At 43.4% G+C, this 20173-nt stretch overlaps 1 protein-coding gene across 1 annotated transcript in view; it reads left to right on the top strand.

The window, feature by feature from the left end:
- Positions 1–20173, top strand: part of LOC126291470 (uncharacterized) — a 323747-nt gene that overhangs the window by 171978 nt on the left and 131596 nt on the right. The window contains exon 17 of the mRNA XM_049984981.1: positions 13396–13598. Coding sequence (XP_049840938.1) covers positions 13396–13598 — 203 coding nt within the window. The remainder of the gene's footprint in view (positions 1–13395; positions 13599–20173) is intronic.

Genomic DNA, 20173 nt, shown 5'->3' with positions numbered 1-20173 from the left:
GCCCTACTCAGAATGTGCCTCTTTTAAATTGTGTGTGCCCTACAGCTGCCAACAAAAATCACAGGTGCAGCGTGTCATCTGCAATACAGGGAAATTAGGGCAACGTCTGAATTTGGTTTTTGTTTAGAATATAACCTTAGAGCTACATGCGTAAAATATTCACACATGCCGCTTCCTTGCTCTCAGGATTGCTGGATTCAACATGGCCTGAGCTGTATTTCGTTTTCATTTGCCTACTAAAAGTGTTTTCGTTGTTATTTTTGCATTTGAAATCACCTTTGAATGCCAGTAAAATTTCGTGAAGTTTCCGTTTTGAGAACTCTTACGATTTCTTACTTACAGATTGCGTTGCCTACTTTTGAGAGTATTTACTTACTTTCAACAAAATCAAATGTCAAGATCTCTAATCCACATAAAATTCGTATGTATATAGAATCTTTCAACACAATAAAACGAAAAAAAGCACTGACGGTGCCACAGCTGGGATGAACCACGTTTGGGGATCAATCGAAAGAAAATCTTTGTTCTTGCTAGAAGATGAATCCTCTAGAAGTCATTATTATTTAAAATTTGTGTTCAATACAAGTTTTTGGTCGGTATTGAACTTCTGCTTGTCGATTCATAAATGCATCTTTGCCGTACCAAACAGTAAAGGGTGCATTCGTCAAGAGCAATTGACATAAACTCTTTCTTTCGTGGGTCTACAATAACGAGTTCTTGTTCATTGGATTTTCAGAGAAGAATACCTAGTTCACATTTCCCTAATCGTTGTACATCACACTCAGCAATCAATGAGCGTGAAACTTAACATTCACTTTCGAATTGTCGCATTTCCAGAGCGATTTGTTCCATCCTGATGAGAGTACCGTGTTCAATTTGTGAATCTGTTTTCGGAAACACTGAACGAGGCCCTCCATTGTTTTCAGTGCCCAAGTCTTCCTCCGCCTTTCCAGGGTTTTTCGGCCTACTGGATTACGAAGTTCGACCTTGTTAGGATGTCTGCAGCTATGCGTTCTGTCGAGATGTTAACTGCATTTCTTGTCTGTCTTCAGTTTTGTTTTTCTACATTTATTCTTTCTTAATGCTCTGTTTCTTGATCTGTCTGCTGCGGTACAGCCTTTCACGACAACTTATTACAGCTTCATAGAATAATGTGGCGACGTCCATTACTTGTTAAAACTTAGTTAGCTTTGTTTTTTGTGTCTTGTTTCTCAAGTTTCAAAATTTTGCTATTCCTTTGCGTACATCTTTCTCATACGTCTATCACATCACAGATAATTAAGATGACTGACCTGCTCAGCTGCTGTATTGTTAGTCATACTTGTTTTTCTTTCGGTGTTGTTGTTGTCTTCAGTCCAGAGACTGGGTTGATGCAGCTCCCCATGCTACTCTATCCTGTGCAAGCTTCTTCATCTCCCAGTAACTACTGCAACCCATGTCCTTCTGAATCTGCTTGGTGTATTCATCTCTTGGTCTCCCTCTACGATTTTTACCCTCCACACTGCCCTCCAATACTAAATTGGTCATTCCTTGATGCCTCAGAACGTGTCCTACCAACCGCTCACTTCTTCCAGTTAAGTTATGCTACAAATTTCTCTTCTCACCAATTCTGTTAAATACCCCTCACTAGTTATGTGATCTACCCATCGAATCTTCGGCATTCTTCTGTAGAACCACATTTCGAAAGCTTCTATTCTCTTCTTGTCCAAATTATTTATTGTCCATGTTTCACTTCCATGCACGGCTAAATTCCATACAAGTACTTTCAGAAACGACATCTTGACACTTAAATCTATACTCGATGTTAACAAATTTCTCTTTTTCAGAACCGCTTTCCTTGCCATTGCCAGTCTACATTTTATATCCTCTCTACTTCGACCATCATCAGTTACTTTGCTCCCCAAATATCAAAACTCCGTTACTACTTTAAGAGTGTCATTTCCTAGTATAATTCCCTCAGCGTCACCCGAATTCGTGTGTAAGGAATTCGTGTGTAAGGAATTCGTGTGTAAGGAATTCGTGTGTAAGGAATTCGTCTGTAAGGAATTCGTCTGTAAGGAATTCGTCTGTAAGGAATTCGTCTGTAAGGAATTCGTCTGTAAGGAATTCGCGTTAGTATTTTGCAGCCGTGACTTACTAAACTGATAGTTCAGTATTTTTGACATCTGGCAACATCCGCTTTCTTTGGGATTGAAATTATTATAGTCTTCTTGAAGTGTGAGGGTATTTCGCCTGTCTCATACGTATTGCCCACCAGATGGTAGAGTTTTGGCAGGGCTGGCTCTCCCAAGGCTGTCAGTAGTTCTCATGGAATGTTGTTTTCCTCAGGGGCCTTGTTTCGACTTAGGTCTTTCATTGCCCTTTCAAACTCTTCACGCAGAATCATATCTCCCATTTCATCTACGCAGTATCATTATATAAACGCCATCACTTTTTAGTGTCCTTTGCGGATACAGTCATATCGTTGTCTTCAGATACATTGCTTGGTATGTAAATTCATCTTTGCATGTCAGTCTCACCCTCTGCGAAAATAGTGACATTGTCTCCATATACGATAATGTTCTGAAAAGTAATACTTAAGAATTTTCTATTCTCTTGTCAAGATCGCTTAAGATGTTACATGTCATTGATATTACTCGACCGACTTTCCCACCTTTCTGACGCAAGTCCTAACCCTGTGCCGCTAGAGGGCATGGCGGTCTGTAACGTAACTGTGCCTGTGTGCTGCGAGGCCCTCAGCAAAACGAAAGCACGAATGCGAATAGCTCGTCCACACATGGAGCACGCTCACCTTCAGCATGACAACGCCGGACCACACACGAGTGCTGCAACATGAGGAACCATACCAGACCTAGGGTTCGTCATCGATCATCCTCCATTCAGTCCCGATTTGGCCAAGTTACAGAACTCCTTCGGGGACCTCCCTTTGATAGGGTGAAATATCGTTGTCAGCAGGGAGACTGTATGGAAAAATAAAAATGTAGGGAGTAATAAGTAGTATGTAGAATGTTAATAAAGTCTGTTTCATTTAAACCGCTTTAAGAGCATTCACGTGAAAAAACTCGGAGGCATTACTTTCCTGCACGCCCTTGTTAAATCAAAATTTTAAAACTTTAATGGAACTGGCATTCTGTTCACACACACTCCCCCCCAATCTCCCCCCCTCCTCTCTCTCTCTCTCTCTCTCTCTCTCTCTCTCTCTCTCTCTCTCTCTCTCTCTCTCTCTCTCACACACACACACACACACACACACACACACACACACACACACACACACACACACACACACCTCGTAAATCACTTGACGGATTTCAAGCAAACTTGGTACACGTATCATCTGCTGCCTGGAAAGAATCGATGTGGGTATAGGAAACACCACCGTCTCAAAGGGGGGGGGGGGGGGGGTAGGCGTATGGGTGGGTGTGAAAAAGAATGTCTAGCCCACGATGCTCACCAACTATTCGGGAATGAGAGCACTTTGTGACTTACAGCAAATTTTACACATTATTTCAAACCTTTCAGAAACTATTTCTCGCTGATAACTCCAACCAAATAATGAAAGGAGAAACGTTTATCGCTTACTACATTTCTGCTGTGGACGCAAAATAACTGCCGCATTAACTACAGAGTTTTAATGTATTACTTGCACTGTCATCAAAAGTATTCGGACACCTGGCCGAAAATGACTTAAAAGTTCGTGGCGCCCTCTATCGGTAATGCTGAAATTCCATATGATGATGGCCCACCCTTAGCCTTGATGACAGCTTCCACTCTCGCAGGCATACGTCCAATCAAGTGCTGGAAGGTTTTTTTGGGGAATGGCAGCCCATTCTTCACGGAGTGTTGCACTGAGCAGAGGTATCGATGTCGGTCGGAGCGGACTGGCACGAAGTTTGCGTTCGAAACATCCCAAAGGTGTTCTATAGGATTCAGGTCAGGTCTCTCTGCACGTCAGTCCATTACAGGGATGCTATTGTCGTGTAATCACTCCGCCACAGGCCGTGCATTATGAACAGGTGTTAGATTGTGTTGAAAGAGGCAATCGCCATCCCGGAATTGTTCAACAGTGGAAAGCAAGAAGGTGCTTAAAAATCAATGTAGCCCTGTACTGTGATAGTGCCACGCAAAACAAGGGGTGCAAGGCCGCCCCCCTCCATGAAAAACACGACCACACCGTAACACCACCGCCTTCGAATTTTACTGTTGGCGCTACACACGCTGGCAGTTGACGTCCACCGGGCATTCACCTTACCCACACCCTGCCATCGGATCGCCACATTGTGTTTCGTGATTCGTCACACCACACAACGTTTTTCCACTGTTCACTCGTCGAATGTTTACGCTCCTTACACCAAGCGAGGCGTCGTTTGGCATTAATCGGCGTGAAGTGTGGCCTATTAGCAGCCGCTCAACCACGAATTCCAAGTTTCCTCACCTCCCGCCTAACTGTCACAGTACATGCATTGTATCCTGAAGCAGTTCGGAATTCCTGTGCTATGGTCCGGATAGATGTCTGTCTATTACACATTACGACCCTCTTCAGTTGTCGACGGTCTCCATCAGTCAACAGACTATGTCGACCTGTACGGTTTTGTGCTGTACGTGTTCCTTCAGGTTTCCACTTCACTATTACATCGGAAACAGTGGACCTAGGGATGTTTATGAGTGTGGAAATCTCCCGCACAGACGTATGACACAACTGACACGCAATCACCTGACCACGTTCGAAGTCCGTGAGTTCCGCGGAGCGCTCCATTCTGCTCTCTCGCGATGTCTAATGATTACTTAGGTGGTTGATATGGAGTACCTGGCAGTAGGTGGCAGCCCGATGCCCCTAATATGAAAAACGTTTGTTTTTGGGGGCGTGCGGATACTTTTGGCCACATAGTGTATTTACTAGTAACTCTATTCGCGACATATTTCGCAGAGTGTATCCACATGTTCGGCTGAGTGGACCTACAAAAATATATCATTGTAGGGCACATAGCTCAGGAGATATGACATCGTAAACACAGAGATGCCTGAAAAATTGCAGCTTTAATTACTTACTCACTACAAACTCTCTTCACAACACATTTCGCAGACCGTAGCCACATATACCCCACAGGATGCACCAGCAAAATTTTATCGTTGTACGACACACACTTCAGAACACACGATGTCTCAAACGTTGAGCTGCGTGAAACTAAAACTGCATGGCTAAATTCCCCTGATTTACAAGTGAACTACGTGTACAATCGTATGATTAAAATGTCAAATGTATTTGAAACATATGTGACGTGTGTACGAGAACAAAGAACGGGTAAAGAACGCTTACTAAATCGCTGGAACGATTTCAGCCAAATTTAGTGGACATATTAGCTAAATCTGGAAAGAAGTACTGTGCGGGCAAGGACCACCAGCCCTCTATTGAGGAGGGGTGAACACGTGGAGAGAGACGGAGGGAGGAGACAGACAGAGAGAGAGAGAGAGAGAGAGAGAGAGAGAGAGGGGGGGGGGGGAGGAAGAGATGGACGGGAAAGAGACGGGCAGACAGATGGAGGGAGGGGAGGGAGAAAAGCAGGAGATGCACAGTGTGTGGGGGTGGAGACGGGGAAGAGGAGATTGTGTGTGTGTGTGTGTGTGTGTGTGTGTGTGTGTGTGTGAAAAATTTGCGTCGAGATCCTGTAGGATCACGCTAAGCTTACTGCCTCATTCTAGCATTCTTTCTGATCTTCCACGATTCTGTCAATTTTTCGTCACGAAGTGTCTATCTTCAGTCCACTTTGTCCCTGGTTGCTTTATGACTACACACTCTGCCCTAACATTAAACTTGTGTATCTTGTCTCTGCGTACGTTCCTGTTTTCAATATCTGTTTGATTTGTGCTTTTTCTAAGTTAAGTGTGACTTGTCTTGTCCTTGTATGTGTATCAGAGTTTTGTTGGTGAATCTTGTTGGTGGTAGATTGCTGATGTACACCTAGATCTTTAACCTTACTTTTCTGACATCAGATGCTAGGTTCGACATCGTCTCTCTGGATCTCGTAGAATGTGATCTGAAACCCTCTTTTGTGAATAATGGTCTGACAATTTTTGTTTCTTTTTATGCGTTCTTGCGTCGCTTTTCGTATGTCTCAGTTACATGCAGAATTTCAGGCTTGATTACTTTTTTGTTGTTGTTGTTGTTGTTGTTGTCTGACATTTGTTTGAGTAGACTTGCATTTCCTGTAGATGTGTCTTGTTTTGCCTCAACCTCTCTACATTTATTGTAGTCGAGTATTCTGTGCAATTTTCTCTCATCCACTAGGTTCGAGGATTTTACCTAAATATTTGAAAAGTGTAACTGTTTATTTTGCCATATTTTGTGTCTAATTGTGTCTAATTTTGAGCAGAAGAATGCAACCATGTCGAAAAATCTTTGCAAGGCGATGTTTTCTACACATTCTGTTATTTCTGTTTCTTTAGTTGCTGTTGCTTCGTTATCCGAGAGTATGGTCGGGTCGTCTGCGAAAGCTAAGTCTGATGTTTATATCCTGTCCAGGTATCATCCTAGTCGTGATGTTTTTCAGTGTCCTTTGATTTTCAGTTCTTGCCATTCTCTCATTACTTTGTCAAGGACAAGTTGAATAGTGGGGATAATCCGTCGCTTCGGCCTACTGTATTTGATAATCTGTCGCTTTGACCTGCTCCACTTTTTGTCATGAGACCGGAGATTTCAATCTTAAAATCCTATCGATTCGCCATTCTTCTAACATGTTTTACAAGGATTGTCGGTGAACAGAATTGTAGACTTCCTCGAAATCGATTAAAGTACAAATGATTGCTCAAACGCCCGGGGTGGAAGCGTGCCTGTTATTCTTCAGATTTGTGATTTAACTGGTTTTGCGTTTTCTGGAGTAAGCACTCTGAGAAAATTCTGTAGATTTATTGCAGCGGGAAGATATCTCTGTACTTGATCACATTTACCCTATCTCCTTTCCTTTGAAGGAGGTGGACAATTACACATTTGCAATCGTCAGTAAATGTTTGCCAGATGGTTGTGATTATTTGCATAAGTTCCTGTAAGGACTTTGCTCTTCCGTTTCGTAGTAGTTCTGCTATGAGGGCGTCTTCATTGGATGTCCTGTGCTTTTTTTTTAAGTACTTGTGGATCTCTTGACATATTGGTTAAAGTGGTTCTGGGTGTGTGGAGTTGCAGTCCTGCGTTGATAATCTTGTTTCAGGTGCCAAGACAGTTAAGGGAATCAGAGAAATAACGAGCCAGTTTTTACAATTTTCTTGATTAGTTAATGCGAGAGTAACATTTTGTTCCCTGAAGCATAAGGTTTGAGGTGTGTTGCCGCGGATGTTTCCTTGCGGAACTCCTGAAGAAATATCTCGTGTGATAGTTGGGGCAGTTTTCCTCTGTAGTACCCAGCTGCTCCTTCATGTACTTTCTCTTGGTTTGCGTAATGAGTTTTATAGACTCGTTAAAACGATATAGGCTTATCGGGGATTTTTTACTGTTGTATTCCTGGAATACTAGTTTACGACGTATTAGTGCATATTCACATTCTGAGTCCCACCGTAGGTGGTGAGAGGTTTCTTCCGTGGTATCGGTTCTTTTCTTTTTTCTGTGATATTTGTGTGGAATTCTTCGATGTATTTGCTTTTCGTCATCCCCATTTCTGGTTTGTTGGATTTTATGATATTTATCTTGGTCTTGCGGTAGCATTCTCTCTTCCCCCACGGGGTCCCGGGTTCGATTCCCGGCGGGGTCAGGGATTTTTGCTGCCTCGAGATGACTAGGTGGTGTTTTGTCGTCTTTATCATCGTCATCATCATTCATCCCCATTACGGTCGGAGGAAGGCAATGGCAAACCACCTCCGCTAGGACCTTGCCTAGTCCTCGGTGTGGGTCTCCCGTATCGCCTCCTTCGCTCCTCGGAGTATGGAACTTCATCATCGTCTCAAATTTCTTTTGTTTTTTTTATTTTTTTACTTAGGTCGTGGCTTGAATCAAAATTTGCGCCTCTGCGAACTTGAATGCCTCTTTCTGGACTAGGTAGGAAATCGCGACATGGTCTATTTGGAATTCTCCCGTCAGTTGTATAGGTTGCCTATATTATCTGGTTTCGCGGGCTTGACAGAATCTTGAGGTTGTTCTGCTGGCAAAGTTCGATGAGTCTCATGCCGTTTTTGTTTGTGCATTTGTGCGCGGGAAACTTTCCCACAGTTTTCTGGTGGCATTTTTTCTCTGCCGATTTGTGATCTGAAATCACCGATCAGAGGTTTTATGTCATCTTTGGGGATCTTGGTAATCAGTCTTCAATGTTTTCCAAAATTTTTCTTTTTATTTGGCGTCTTTTTTTTAGTTGTCTCCATTCGAGGGGGCGTATACAATGATAAAGGGTTATTTCTGTTTCCACACTGTAGACGGGTTGTCATTAGCCCGTTACCTGTCGTGTGTTGCTTTACGTTCCTTGTTGCGTTGCATTGGTTAAGCCTAGAATTTCTAAACGTTCTGTTAGTGCTGTTCCTTTAGGAGGTAAACAGGCAATGTATTCACTGAGAAACATACGACGACCACATATTATGATTAAAAACACGCCGTTTGATGGGTAATTTCATTTGATGTATTCATGGCTGCGGCAAAATACAGGTTGTATCAATAAGAATTATCCGATTTAAAAAAAAATCATAACTGTTATGTCACTTGAGATATTTGTGTGAACAAAGTACTGTTGGAAAGAGCAAACTCTCGAATTTTACATGGTCCCCGCAAGGTAGCAGCTGTGTGCACCCACTTCAGTTGTAAAAATGGAATCGGGACAGCAGAAAGTGTTCTGTGTTCTAAGTTTAGCGCAGTGCGGGTCGGTAATAACTGTTCAGCGTGACTTTCGTACTAGGCATGATGTAGATCTTGCTACTGCACAGAGCATTGGACGACGTCATGAACAATTCCGAAAAACATGATGTCTGTGTAAAGGCAAATCGCCGGGCCGTCCCCGAGTGTCTGACACAGACGTCGAACGCATGCGCCATAGTTTCACAAGGAGTCCGCAGAAATCCGTTCGCCGTGCAGCTCGACAGCTTAACATGCCCCCGATGTCCGTCTGGCGTGTGTTGCCTCGACGTTATCACATGAAACCATACAAAATTCAGCTACTGCAAGCTCTTCGTAATGGTGACAACAACTTGTGGAATTCTGTAATTTCGTTCTTGGTGTTTACTAACGAGGCAACATTACATTTAAATTGAAAGGTGAACCGTCATAATGTGAGAATATGGGGTACGGAACAATCACATGAAGTTGTACAACATGAGAGGGACTCTCCAAAATTTAATGTGTTTTGTGCAGTTTGACGGGAAAAGTTCGACGGTCCATTTTTCTTTGTCTATAACAGTTACAGGAAGCACATATTCGATATCTTTGATAACTTTCTTTTCCTTCATTTGGAGACTGATTCGAACGACTTCATTTACCAACAGGACGGGGCACCACCACACTGGCATCTGGAAGTGCGGGAAATCAGAAGAGTACTGGGCCAAATGATTCAGCCTTACATTACTGGCCTCGAAGGTCACCGGATCTCAATGTATGTGATTATTTCTTGTGGGAGATTCGTAAGACTGTTTATGTCCCTCTGTTACCAACAACAATGAATGAACTGAGACATCGCGTAACAGCAGCTATGGAAGCTGTAACTGAAGAAATGTTCGCTGCAAACAATTTGAGTACCGCCTTGACATACGCCGAGCATCTGAAGGGGGCATATTGAACACGTATGAAAAGAAGCTTTTTGAGTTTTCCGTTTATAAAATCGGATACACCCAGTATATTACCAAGATATGATAGCTTACAAACTGTGAAATGCGCACGAATCTTGTTTTGCAATATGACCAGTCAGCAGTCTCAGAGCTACGACGAGCACCTCCTTAGAGATGGAGGCTGTCGTGTACACAAGAGACCTAAACTCGCAGAACGAGGCTGAGACCTCGCTCCACTCACGGAGATTGCCGGCGGTTTACACGAAACGTGTCACTCGCAAAAGCTCTCTAGCATTGTATATAACTCTTTGTTTTCTATTGTACGGTTTCTGATTGCATATTACAGGCTTCATCACTGGCTATATATATAAAGAAATGGACAGTAAAAGACTGAAAAGCTTGTAACTGCTGTCCGGAAATTGACGAATTTGAATTTTGCGCTATTTTGTCATACGACGGTTAGAAACCTTAGTTTTTTTTTCGTACTTGTTACCCGCGATCCTGCCCATCAGTAGCCTGATAGATTTTGTGTGGTGAGCTTTGTTGTGTGAGGCTTATTTTCGTCGTGGAGCAGATGACAACTAAGCAACAGATCCAAGTGATAAGAAGTTATTGCAAAAACAGTGAAAGTCCGACGGCAACCGTCCGTGAATTACGTGTGACGCTCTGACGTAATGCTGCTCCAACCGAATCATCAGTTCTGAAGTTGGTCCGGAAGTTTGAGATAACGGGTTCTGTTTCAAACGTTAAGAAAACTGGACGACTGCTTTCTGTTCGAACATGGGAAAACATGGTTGTCGAGCGTGACAGTGTACCCGTAAGCCCCAGAAAATGGTTGGCCAACGAATTCACCAACTGAATTTATCACGTACTGCATGAAATCATTCCAAAAGATCTGAAAATGGTTGCTTATAAGATTGAACTATGGAAGATGAGACGCATCCACAATGCATGACTGTTGGTTGTGCGTTCTAGGCAGGGGGAGTGATCGGCCCATGCTTTTTTGAAAAAGATGTGGCTGCCATCACTGTGAATGGCGACCGTTACCGAAACATGCCTTCTGATTGGTATTTACCTTCTTATTGATAAGTGGCGATTTATGGTTTCAACAAGATGGTGTCACGTATTCTGCAAGACGATTGGTCTGCTGAGTGGAAAGTTTCCTCAAAAAATCATCTCTCTGCGTGGCAACCAGGAATGACCTGGCAGATCATGCGATCTTACATTTTTGGACTTTTTGTGGGGATTTGTGAAATCAAAAAGCCGGCCGCGGTGGCCGTGCGGTTATGGCGCTGCAGTCCGGAACCGCGGGGCTGCTGCTCCGGTCGCAGGTTCAAATCCTGCCTCGGGCATGGGTGTGTGTGATGTCCTTAGGTTAGTTAGGTTTAAGTAGTTCTAAGTTCTAGGGGACTTACGACCACAGCAGTTGAGTCCCATAGTGCTCAGAGCCATTTGTGAAATCAAAAGTGTACGTGAACAAACCACAAACAGTACCCCAACTGAACGATGTAATTAAAAGGGTTATTAACGGCATCCCACTACATGTTTATGAGTGCGTCATCCAGGACTTCAGTGAACGCATTATCCGTTGCCGCGGGTCCTTGAGTGGTGATATGGAGGATATAATTTTTCATACATAAAAGGGAGAAACTACGGCAATGTCTCTCTAAAAAATTTCCTTTTTCAATGAATTTTGTATGTTCTACAGCAGTTTGAGTCGTTCCTACTTCCCGCATACACTCTATAAGGGTGTTGCAGGGAAGGTTTTGCTTGAGGAATAATTGTTAACAAAAAAAACGATAATTTGCGCCGCTTCAGAGATAATTAGCATTGAAGTTAGCGAATCAGCCCATTGCACGCCCATATTTAAACGTGAAGGTATCACCAGACGTGCTCTTCGTTTGCTTTTCCTAAAACTGAAGAAGAGAGCGAGACAAAAATTTCACATTGGACTGAAGTAAGTATCGAAATGAAATAATCGTATGGCATTGTTGGCCGGGGGAGTTCGGCCGGCGTATTGCGAGTTCCTATCCGGCTGTGGTGGCCGAGCGGTTCTAGGCGCTTCAGTCCAGTACCGCGCGACTGCTACGGTCGCAGGTTCGAATCGTGCCTCGGGCATGGATGTGTGTGATGTCGTTACGTTAGTTAGGTTTAAGTAGTTCTAAGGGACTGATGACCTCAGATGTTTAAGTCCCATAGTGCTCAGAGCCATTTGAAACACTTTCCGCAAGTCCTTTTTACCTGACGCCACTTCGGCGACTTCCAAGTCAGTGATGACGCCCTGTCATCCCGAGGCAGAGAAAATCCCTGACCCCACCGGGAATCGAACCACGGACCCCGTGCGCGGGAAGCGAGAAGGCTACCGCAAGACTACGAGCTGCAGACTAATAAGTATCGTACCTGACCAAAGGCTGAGTAGTCTCGTGCGCTATAATTTACGCTATGAGAACAACTGGCACCAACTACAATGTGGCGCGCCGCCTGAATTTGCAGGCTTAACAGCCTGGTCAGGTTACTTCAGTGCTTATTGACTTGGGAATGGCAAAACCTGTCAAATTTTTTCTGAACAGTTCTCAGCATATTCAGGCTTTTCAGACTGTTTTGGTGTGACTCCTAACAGTCATCAGGCGCATTTCCTCTGATGTTTAGGCAGATATTTGCTATTTTCTTTTTGCATTGTGTAATTGTAGTCGGCCCAAACAGTTACTGCTCGTCACTTTCATACGGCTCTCACTGTCAACAGAAAGCGTCGGTTCGTTTCCCACTACAAACAAAATGAATGTAAGTGGTAATTTTTCGTGCACATTCGATAGAGCGCTCCAACATTAGTGTAGTCCAATATTCGTCTTATCGATATGAATGAATAAGCACAATAAAAGGTGAAGCATAAACTGGAATCCAGTTACTCAGTGGTGCTGTGTGCTTGGCAGTAGCAGTCAGCACGACCCAGGACAGTGCTTTCGTTGCTGAAGCACTGGTTGTTACTTGCCTATTACTGTTCCTGTTAATACATACCAGTAAATCAGATACCACACTAGTCTAATCTGGAACCGCTCTGTCGAATAGGCATATAAACCTGCATTTTAAAAATCGTGGCATGAAAGGCGTGGCGAGGACTGTGTGTTTGGGCGGACTCCAACTGTGCAATGGACAAAACGAAATTGCGAGTACCTGCTGAAGCACCAGGGGCGACTATTAGGAGGTACACCGTATAATAATGGTCCCAGCACTAACCCCCAAGGCGCCCTCGTGCTTAACCACGGTCCAATCAGACGCCGTTCCCATTGATGTGGGAAAACTGAACTAGAGCTGTCTGTTCTTAAAGTATGAGAGCTAGCGGTTGTGAGTTACTCTGCCGATTCCATAATGGTTCAACTTTCGCAGTAACGTTTTGTGATTAAAGCAATCGAACGCCTGAGTTAAGTCAAAGGTGACGCCTAATATTAACAGCTTTGTGTTCAACCCGTCCATTGACTCACAGGAAAAAGATAACGTAGCGTTTTCGGATGATAAACCATTTGTAAAAACCCGACTACACTTTTGTCATCAAATTAATGTAGACTGAAGAATTCCTGTGGGCTTGAGCTAGGACCTGGGAGAAGATGGATGCGTACTTAGTAGGCCGGCAGCTCGGCTAACTCCGCCCCGCGCGTGTTGTTTCGGCAGGAGACGTCCGACATCTTCGCGAACGCAGACGTGGACGGCGCCAGCTGCCCGCCCGCGCCCTCCTCGCGGACGAGCACGCCCGGCGGCGGCAGGGCTCCCAGGCGGCCCCCGCCCCCGCGGCCGCAGCCGCCCAAGGAGACCAAGGACCTGATCCTCAGCGTGACCGGCGCCATGGAGGCCACGTCCTCGCACCTGCTGGACAGGTGAGGCCCAGCTGCTGTCTGCTCCAGCGTGCTGACAACCCGAAACTTCAACCAACCTGTTTTGACGCCCCAGCAGATGACTCGTAGAACTTCTTGTAGTGCTAACCTCGTGACGATTATTTGGTATCTTAAACAGTGTTGTGCTTGAACTCGACTCGATCTCTTCGACCAGTTGACAGTTAGAGAAACCTCGAACATGATTCGAGCTTCCGACCGCAGCACAATCTGACGACGTCTGTTGATACAATCTTCATGATGTTTTACAGCCTTATTGACATACTAGCCTTTTACCCACAGTTTCGCGAATGTACACATGCGGCACATTCCTCCTCCTGCGTCCTCCCCCCCATCCACAACTCTCTCTCTCTCTCTCTCTCTCTCTCTCTCTCTCTCTCTCTCTCTCTCTCTCTCTCTCTCTCTCTCTCTCTCTCTCTCTCTCCTCCCCTACCCTACACTACCCTCCCTCCCCTCCCCTCCCCCTCCCTCCCCCCCACCCCCAGCTCAGCTCTTCCTGTGCACATGTATATCCCCTGTAATGCATTCCAATACTACCCGCACAACATACCTGTCATGCAGAACAACCTAGAAGTCCAGGTGTTACCAACCCATTTACACCCCCACAACCAGCATGGGAGCTTGATGGTAGTATCTACACAGTACTGCTTTCCATACAATAAGTAATATGTGTACCAAATTAGTTTCAAATCGACACAGTATTAAAGGAGGAGATCTGTAAACAAACACACACCATTATTTATAAATAGTGTATAGGTTATTTGTATGCAGAGACGCTTATAAATAAATTCTCGAGCTGTAGCTCATCCTGCAATCTAGTGATACCTGTTGGTAGTATCTCTACAACTAGTCTTCCCACTGTTATTCATTCTTGCGATTGCATTTACAGTCAGTTTAACACTATTTGTTTTGTAGATTAGGCATTCAGTTCCAATTAATTTTCATTCTTGTTTCATCTGAGTAATGCCGTTTGATTGTAAACGTGGTTAAAAACGGGTAACTTTCCTATTAGTTATTCTAATGTATGGACATACATCGAAATGCTTATTTTCAATTGAGTTGGTAAATTATTATAGTCTCTAATAGATAAATGACTGGAACATTGTATTGAATGCAAACTCGAGTAATATTTTTGAAGGACAGTATAGTCGTCTATGTCTGTTACCTTCACTTTACAAAATTACCGTAAATATCTCTATACGGTGTCCATAAATTGCGTATAACAACTCCTATTGAAATAAGTTCAAATATAAACCCGCCAGGGTAGCAGAGAGCGCCAACGCGCTGCTTCCTGGACTCGGGTAGGCGCGCTGGCCCCGGATTGAATCCGCCTGGCGGATTAACGACGACGGCCGGTGGTCAGCCTGGATGTGGTTCTAAGGCGGTTTTCCACATCCTACTAGGTAAATACCGGGCTGGTCCCCACATCCCACCTCAGTTACACGACTCGCAGACATTTGTAACACATGCACGCTATTTCACGATTTACGCTAGGCGCAGACAGCTGGGGTACACTAATTCCGTCCCGGGAGGTGCGGGAGGGCGGCAGGAAGAGCATCCGGCCACCCTTTACACATTAACATGTAATATCCGATTAACCATGGCCGACCCTGCGTCACCACGGGACAAGGCGCAAGCGATAGATAGATAAATAACAGGAGTTTGCATAGTGGTCGGATTTATTACCATATACAGCTGTGTTCCACGAAACTGTCTAATTTCAAGCACAGCTACACCTTATACAAGGGTGGCTGGGTAAGTGTAGTAAAAAAAGAAAAAATGTTTCATAAACAACTCGCTTTACTTCTCGACAGTCTTCTTTGAGGAATATACTCTTGGTCCAGCGATCCTCCAACTTTTTCATCCCATCGAAAAAATAGGTTCTGTCTAACTCTACGAAATACTCGTTGCCTGCAATTATCACTTACTGATTTGATGAAAATTTCTTCTCAGCACACCAAAGTTTAAAGTTAGTGAACAGGAAGTCGTCGTTTGGGATGACGCCTGGTGTACAGGGTGGATGAGGAACCAATTCAAATGTCATTCATGCACATTCGCCTTTGTATCGGCCCAGTGGCTGCCTGTGCTTCCGCTCCTGTGATAGGAGGTTACAAGCACCACAGTGAGGGTTCTCGTAAGGCCTGTTGTTTCTGTGGCTCATTTGGGTGAAATGGGTGCAGAGGTTTGAGAGGAGATCATGAATATAACAAACTATCACCTGGCATCAGTAGGAATCCAAGACGATTGTATTGTCCACATGCAAGTACCATCGTTGGACGATCGTAAGGAATTGCACAAATACTAGAACAAGTTTCCCACTTGGAGTAAAGATTGGCAGCTCTCTGTAAGTGTGGATAAAAGCAATACAGTTCTTACAACAGAGAGAGATAACCTGATAATACGAGATCACAAAACTAGCGGTCCTGAGTATTACATGTCGCACAAGTAAGAAGTAAAACTGTCATAAGTACGAAGTGGTATGCTTACGTAACATCAGTATTCAGGAAAGTGAAGTATTGCGTCAGTAAAGGAAATTGCATATACTGCTGCAGTGCAACGAATTCTTATTATTACAATGTTTAGAGTAATATTTTCTGTAGGGATCGTTAGAATAGCATATGTGGGAGTAGAAAGCGTACTGAGGAACGTAGTCTTTCTTTCATCACTCAGTAAGTGAATGATACAGGGAAGACAATCGATAAATTCGTGTTTATACGAAATACTCACCACCATGCATTGTACCGAGTGGCTGGTATACTACGTGCTTCATGAGGAAAAGTAATTATATTATAGGAAGGGGGAGCGGAAGTAAGTGATTTGAAGAAAAAAATCCATCTAAAATACATCCAGCCTCTGTTGGTTACACAGATGCAGCTGGTTACTGACGTAAGGTTTCATTACGCGTGTTGGTACCCCAGTTCCTATGAGTTTTTGTCGATTGTCACTTTTTTTAAATTAAAGTTGTGAAGTTGTGCTTGCGTTTGGATCCTTGAATTCTTCGACGGCGATTTTGATGTGTTGGCCAATTCTACTCGACCGTTTAAGCGTACCACACACATTCAGAAATGCTGAGCATACTGATGTGGTATTTGTGTACAGATTTTGTAACTGAAACTTTGTTGCTGCTTGTAGAGAATATAACATAAGATTTCCCAGGCACCAGATTGAAAATTGTTTACTCCCGTTCAAACTGTGTGAGAATGCTGCAGCCCACGGCAGTCATACATAATCAGAAATTGCAAATGAACAGAGGGGGGATGGAGAAGACATCCATTGACACAATGTATGCCTTCAAGAAGCACACAGAACATTTCTACACTTACCTATTTTCGACGTACGAGAATATGGTGGATATAACATGTGGACGGCACCTACCCTTGCCATTGGCCGACGATTCAACACATTCGAGAAGGAAATGAAAGCGAGTGGAATTTTATCGCTAATAAAAATATGAGAGTTTTCTCATCAATACTTTTTTATTGATGAAGCCACTTTCACTCGTGATGGTATCACTAAAACTCGTTACTCACATAGGTGGTAGGAATAAAACCCATATCCTTTCGTTGAGGCACATTTTAAAAAACGCTTCTCTGTAAATGTTTTACTGTACGATTCAAAATAAGTTGATTGGTGCTGTTGTGTTATCGCATCATGTTAAGGCAAGTATTAGCAAATAGCGGCCCGATAGTGGTTTTTGTGCGATCCACTAAGAAAATCAGAGTTTCTATTTAACAATTTATACCTTTCCTGAACTGCAAAGTTAACTGATGTATGCAGTCATATGCAGTCATTTGAAAAGGTGCGGCCCCCCTCTAGCTTCTGCTTGCACAAAGTGACCCCCTGTCTTAAGGGGATTACTCACTTATACTTTCTTGAAAACAATATTCAGCATTACTGGAAGAGGGTCGTTTGCCTACGAGGATGGGTATATTGTTTTACCATGTCGGCTCCCTTGCACGTTCAAGTTGTCGGTGACACAATGTAAACGTAACATTCCCCGGAATATGTATCGGCATAAATGGTCACATTTCTTGATAATCAAGTTTCCCGTTTTGGTTACATTGTAATAACTGTAAGACTGCAGCCGATAAAACTTGGACACATCTTACACTGAATGTTTTATTCTCATTACTCCGTGCTAGAATCTCTTGAAATGTTTACTGTTCCTCCTGAATCATCCAGTTTATGTATATGTAGACTTCTTTGGCTATGAGCTGGGAACAAACCAGTAACTTGTGGGGAGGAAAATGAACTCCTTGGTCGGTCAGCGATGAAGGTGTCCAGATGTTCTAGGCTCCCAAATGGAGGCAATGAGGCCTCCTTTAAACTGACAAGTGCTGATAAGGCTGTCTCACATGATTGCATGGTGCCTATGTGTGCTCCACCCTCAATATATGATGCTGTTTGTTGTCATTGTGCATCTTAACAGGCCTGGAAAAAACACAACTACATCTTGGTGACCGTTCTACCAGCAACTGTAACCATTAACATTTTATTTAATAATCCGTATAAATATCGAAACACGCGAGGCAATATTGAACCTACGAATTATGTTAGAAAATAAAGGAAAGGCAAATCTACGTTCCTTGCATTTGTAGACTTACAAAAACCTTTTGACAATGTTGACTGGAATATTCTATTTGAAATACTGAAGGTGGCAGGGGTAAAATACAGGGAGCGAAAGGCTATTTACAACTTGTACAGAAACCAGGTGGCAGCTACAAGAGTAGAGGCTCATGAAAGGGAAGCAGTGGTTGGGAAGAGAGTGAGACAGGTTTGTAGCCTCTCCCCGACGTTATTCAATCTGTATACTGAGCAAGCAGTGAAGGAAACAAAAGAAAAATTCGGTGTAGGTATTAAAATCCATGGAGAAGAAATAAACATTTTGAGGTTCGCCGATGACATTGTAATTCTGTCAGGGACAGCAAAGGACCTGAAAGAGCACCTGAACAGAATGGACAGTGTATTGAAAGAAGGATAATAAGATGAACATCAACAAAAGCAAAACGAGGATAATGGAATGTAGTCGAATTAAGTCGGGTGATGCTGAGGGAATTCGATTAGGAAATGAGACGCTTATAGTGGTAAATGAGTTTTGCTATTTGCGGAGCAAAATACCTGATGATGGTCGAAGTAGACGATATAAAATGTAGACTGGCAATGGCAAGGAAAGCTTTTCTGAAGAAGAGAAATTGGTTAACATAGAGTATAGATTTATGTGTCAGGAAGTCGTTTCTGAAAGTATTTGTATGGAGTGTATCCATGTATGGAAGTGAAACCTGGACGATAAATAGCTTGGACAAGAAAAGAATAGAAGCTTTAGATATGTGGTGCTACAGAAGAATGCTGAAGATTAGGTCGGTAGATCACGTAACTAATGAGGAAGTATTGAATAGGATTGGGGAGAAGTTTGTTGCACAACTTGACTAGAAGAAGGAATTGGTTGGTAGGACATGTTCTGAGACATCGAGAGATCACCAATTTAGTATTGGAGGGCAGCGTGGACGGTAAAAATCGTAGAGGGAGACCAAGAGATGAATACACTAAGCAGATTCAGAAGGATGTAGGTTGCAGTAGGTACTGAGAGTTGAAGCTTGCACAGGATAGAGTAGCATTGAGAGCTGCATCAAATTAGTCTCAGAACTGAAAACAACAATCATTAACATAACCATCAATGGTGTGTACATGTACTAAAGTACGTTGATATCCAGCCATTTCTACTTGGTACTTCACATATCTTGTCAGGCAGTGTAACACTGAATCTAACGAGACCCATTCAAAACTTTATTTTTAATTTTTTCAAAAAATGCTAAGATTTACATATGACAAATGTTATGAAGCACAGATCTTCTCGAAGTGTGGTGGCTTCCGTGCCTTGACGTGCGCATAGCTTTAACATCGGTGCAACCACCCTAGATGGACGACTATGAAGACGTTAGACCAATATGTGGTAAAAGCGTTTTCGTTAGTTGCACAGGCAACAGCCCAGACGACTGCCTGATCTGGCTTTGTAACATCAGCCAACATGGCCTTGCTTGCTGGTACTGGAAACGGCTCTAAGCTAGTGATCTAGTAGATAGTGTCGGAAGTTCCATGCGGCTTTTCGCGGATGATGCTGTAGTATACAGAGAAGTTGCAGCATTAGAAAATTGTAGCGAAATGTTGGAAGATCTGCAGCGGATAGGCACTTGGTGCAGGGAGTGGCAACTGACCCTTTACAGAGACAAATGTAATGTATTGCGAATACATAGAAAAAAGGATCCTTTATTATATCATTACATGATAGCGGAACAAACACTGGTAGCAGTTACTTCTGTAAAATATCTGGGAGTATGCGTGCGGAACGATTTGAAATGGAATGATTATATAAAATTGTTCGTAAGGCGGGTACCAGGTTGAGATTCATTGGGAAGAGTCCTTAGAAAATGTAGTCCATCAACAAAGGAGGTGGCATACAAAACACTCGTTCGACCTATACTTGAGTATTGCTCATCAGTGTGGGATCCGTACCAGATCGGGTTAACGGAGGAGATACAGAAGATCCAAAGAAGAGCGGCGCG

This window comes from Schistocerca gregaria, chromosome 9 (genome assembly GCF_023897955.1).
Source record: "Schistocerca gregaria isolate iqSchGreg1 chromosome 9, iqSchGreg1.2, whole genome shotgun sequence".
In the NCBI taxonomy this organism is placed as follows: Eukaryota; Metazoa; Arthropoda; class Insecta; order Orthoptera; family Acrididae; genus Schistocerca; species Schistocerca gregaria.
This window is presented reverse-complemented; position numbering and strand designations above follow the sequence as displayed.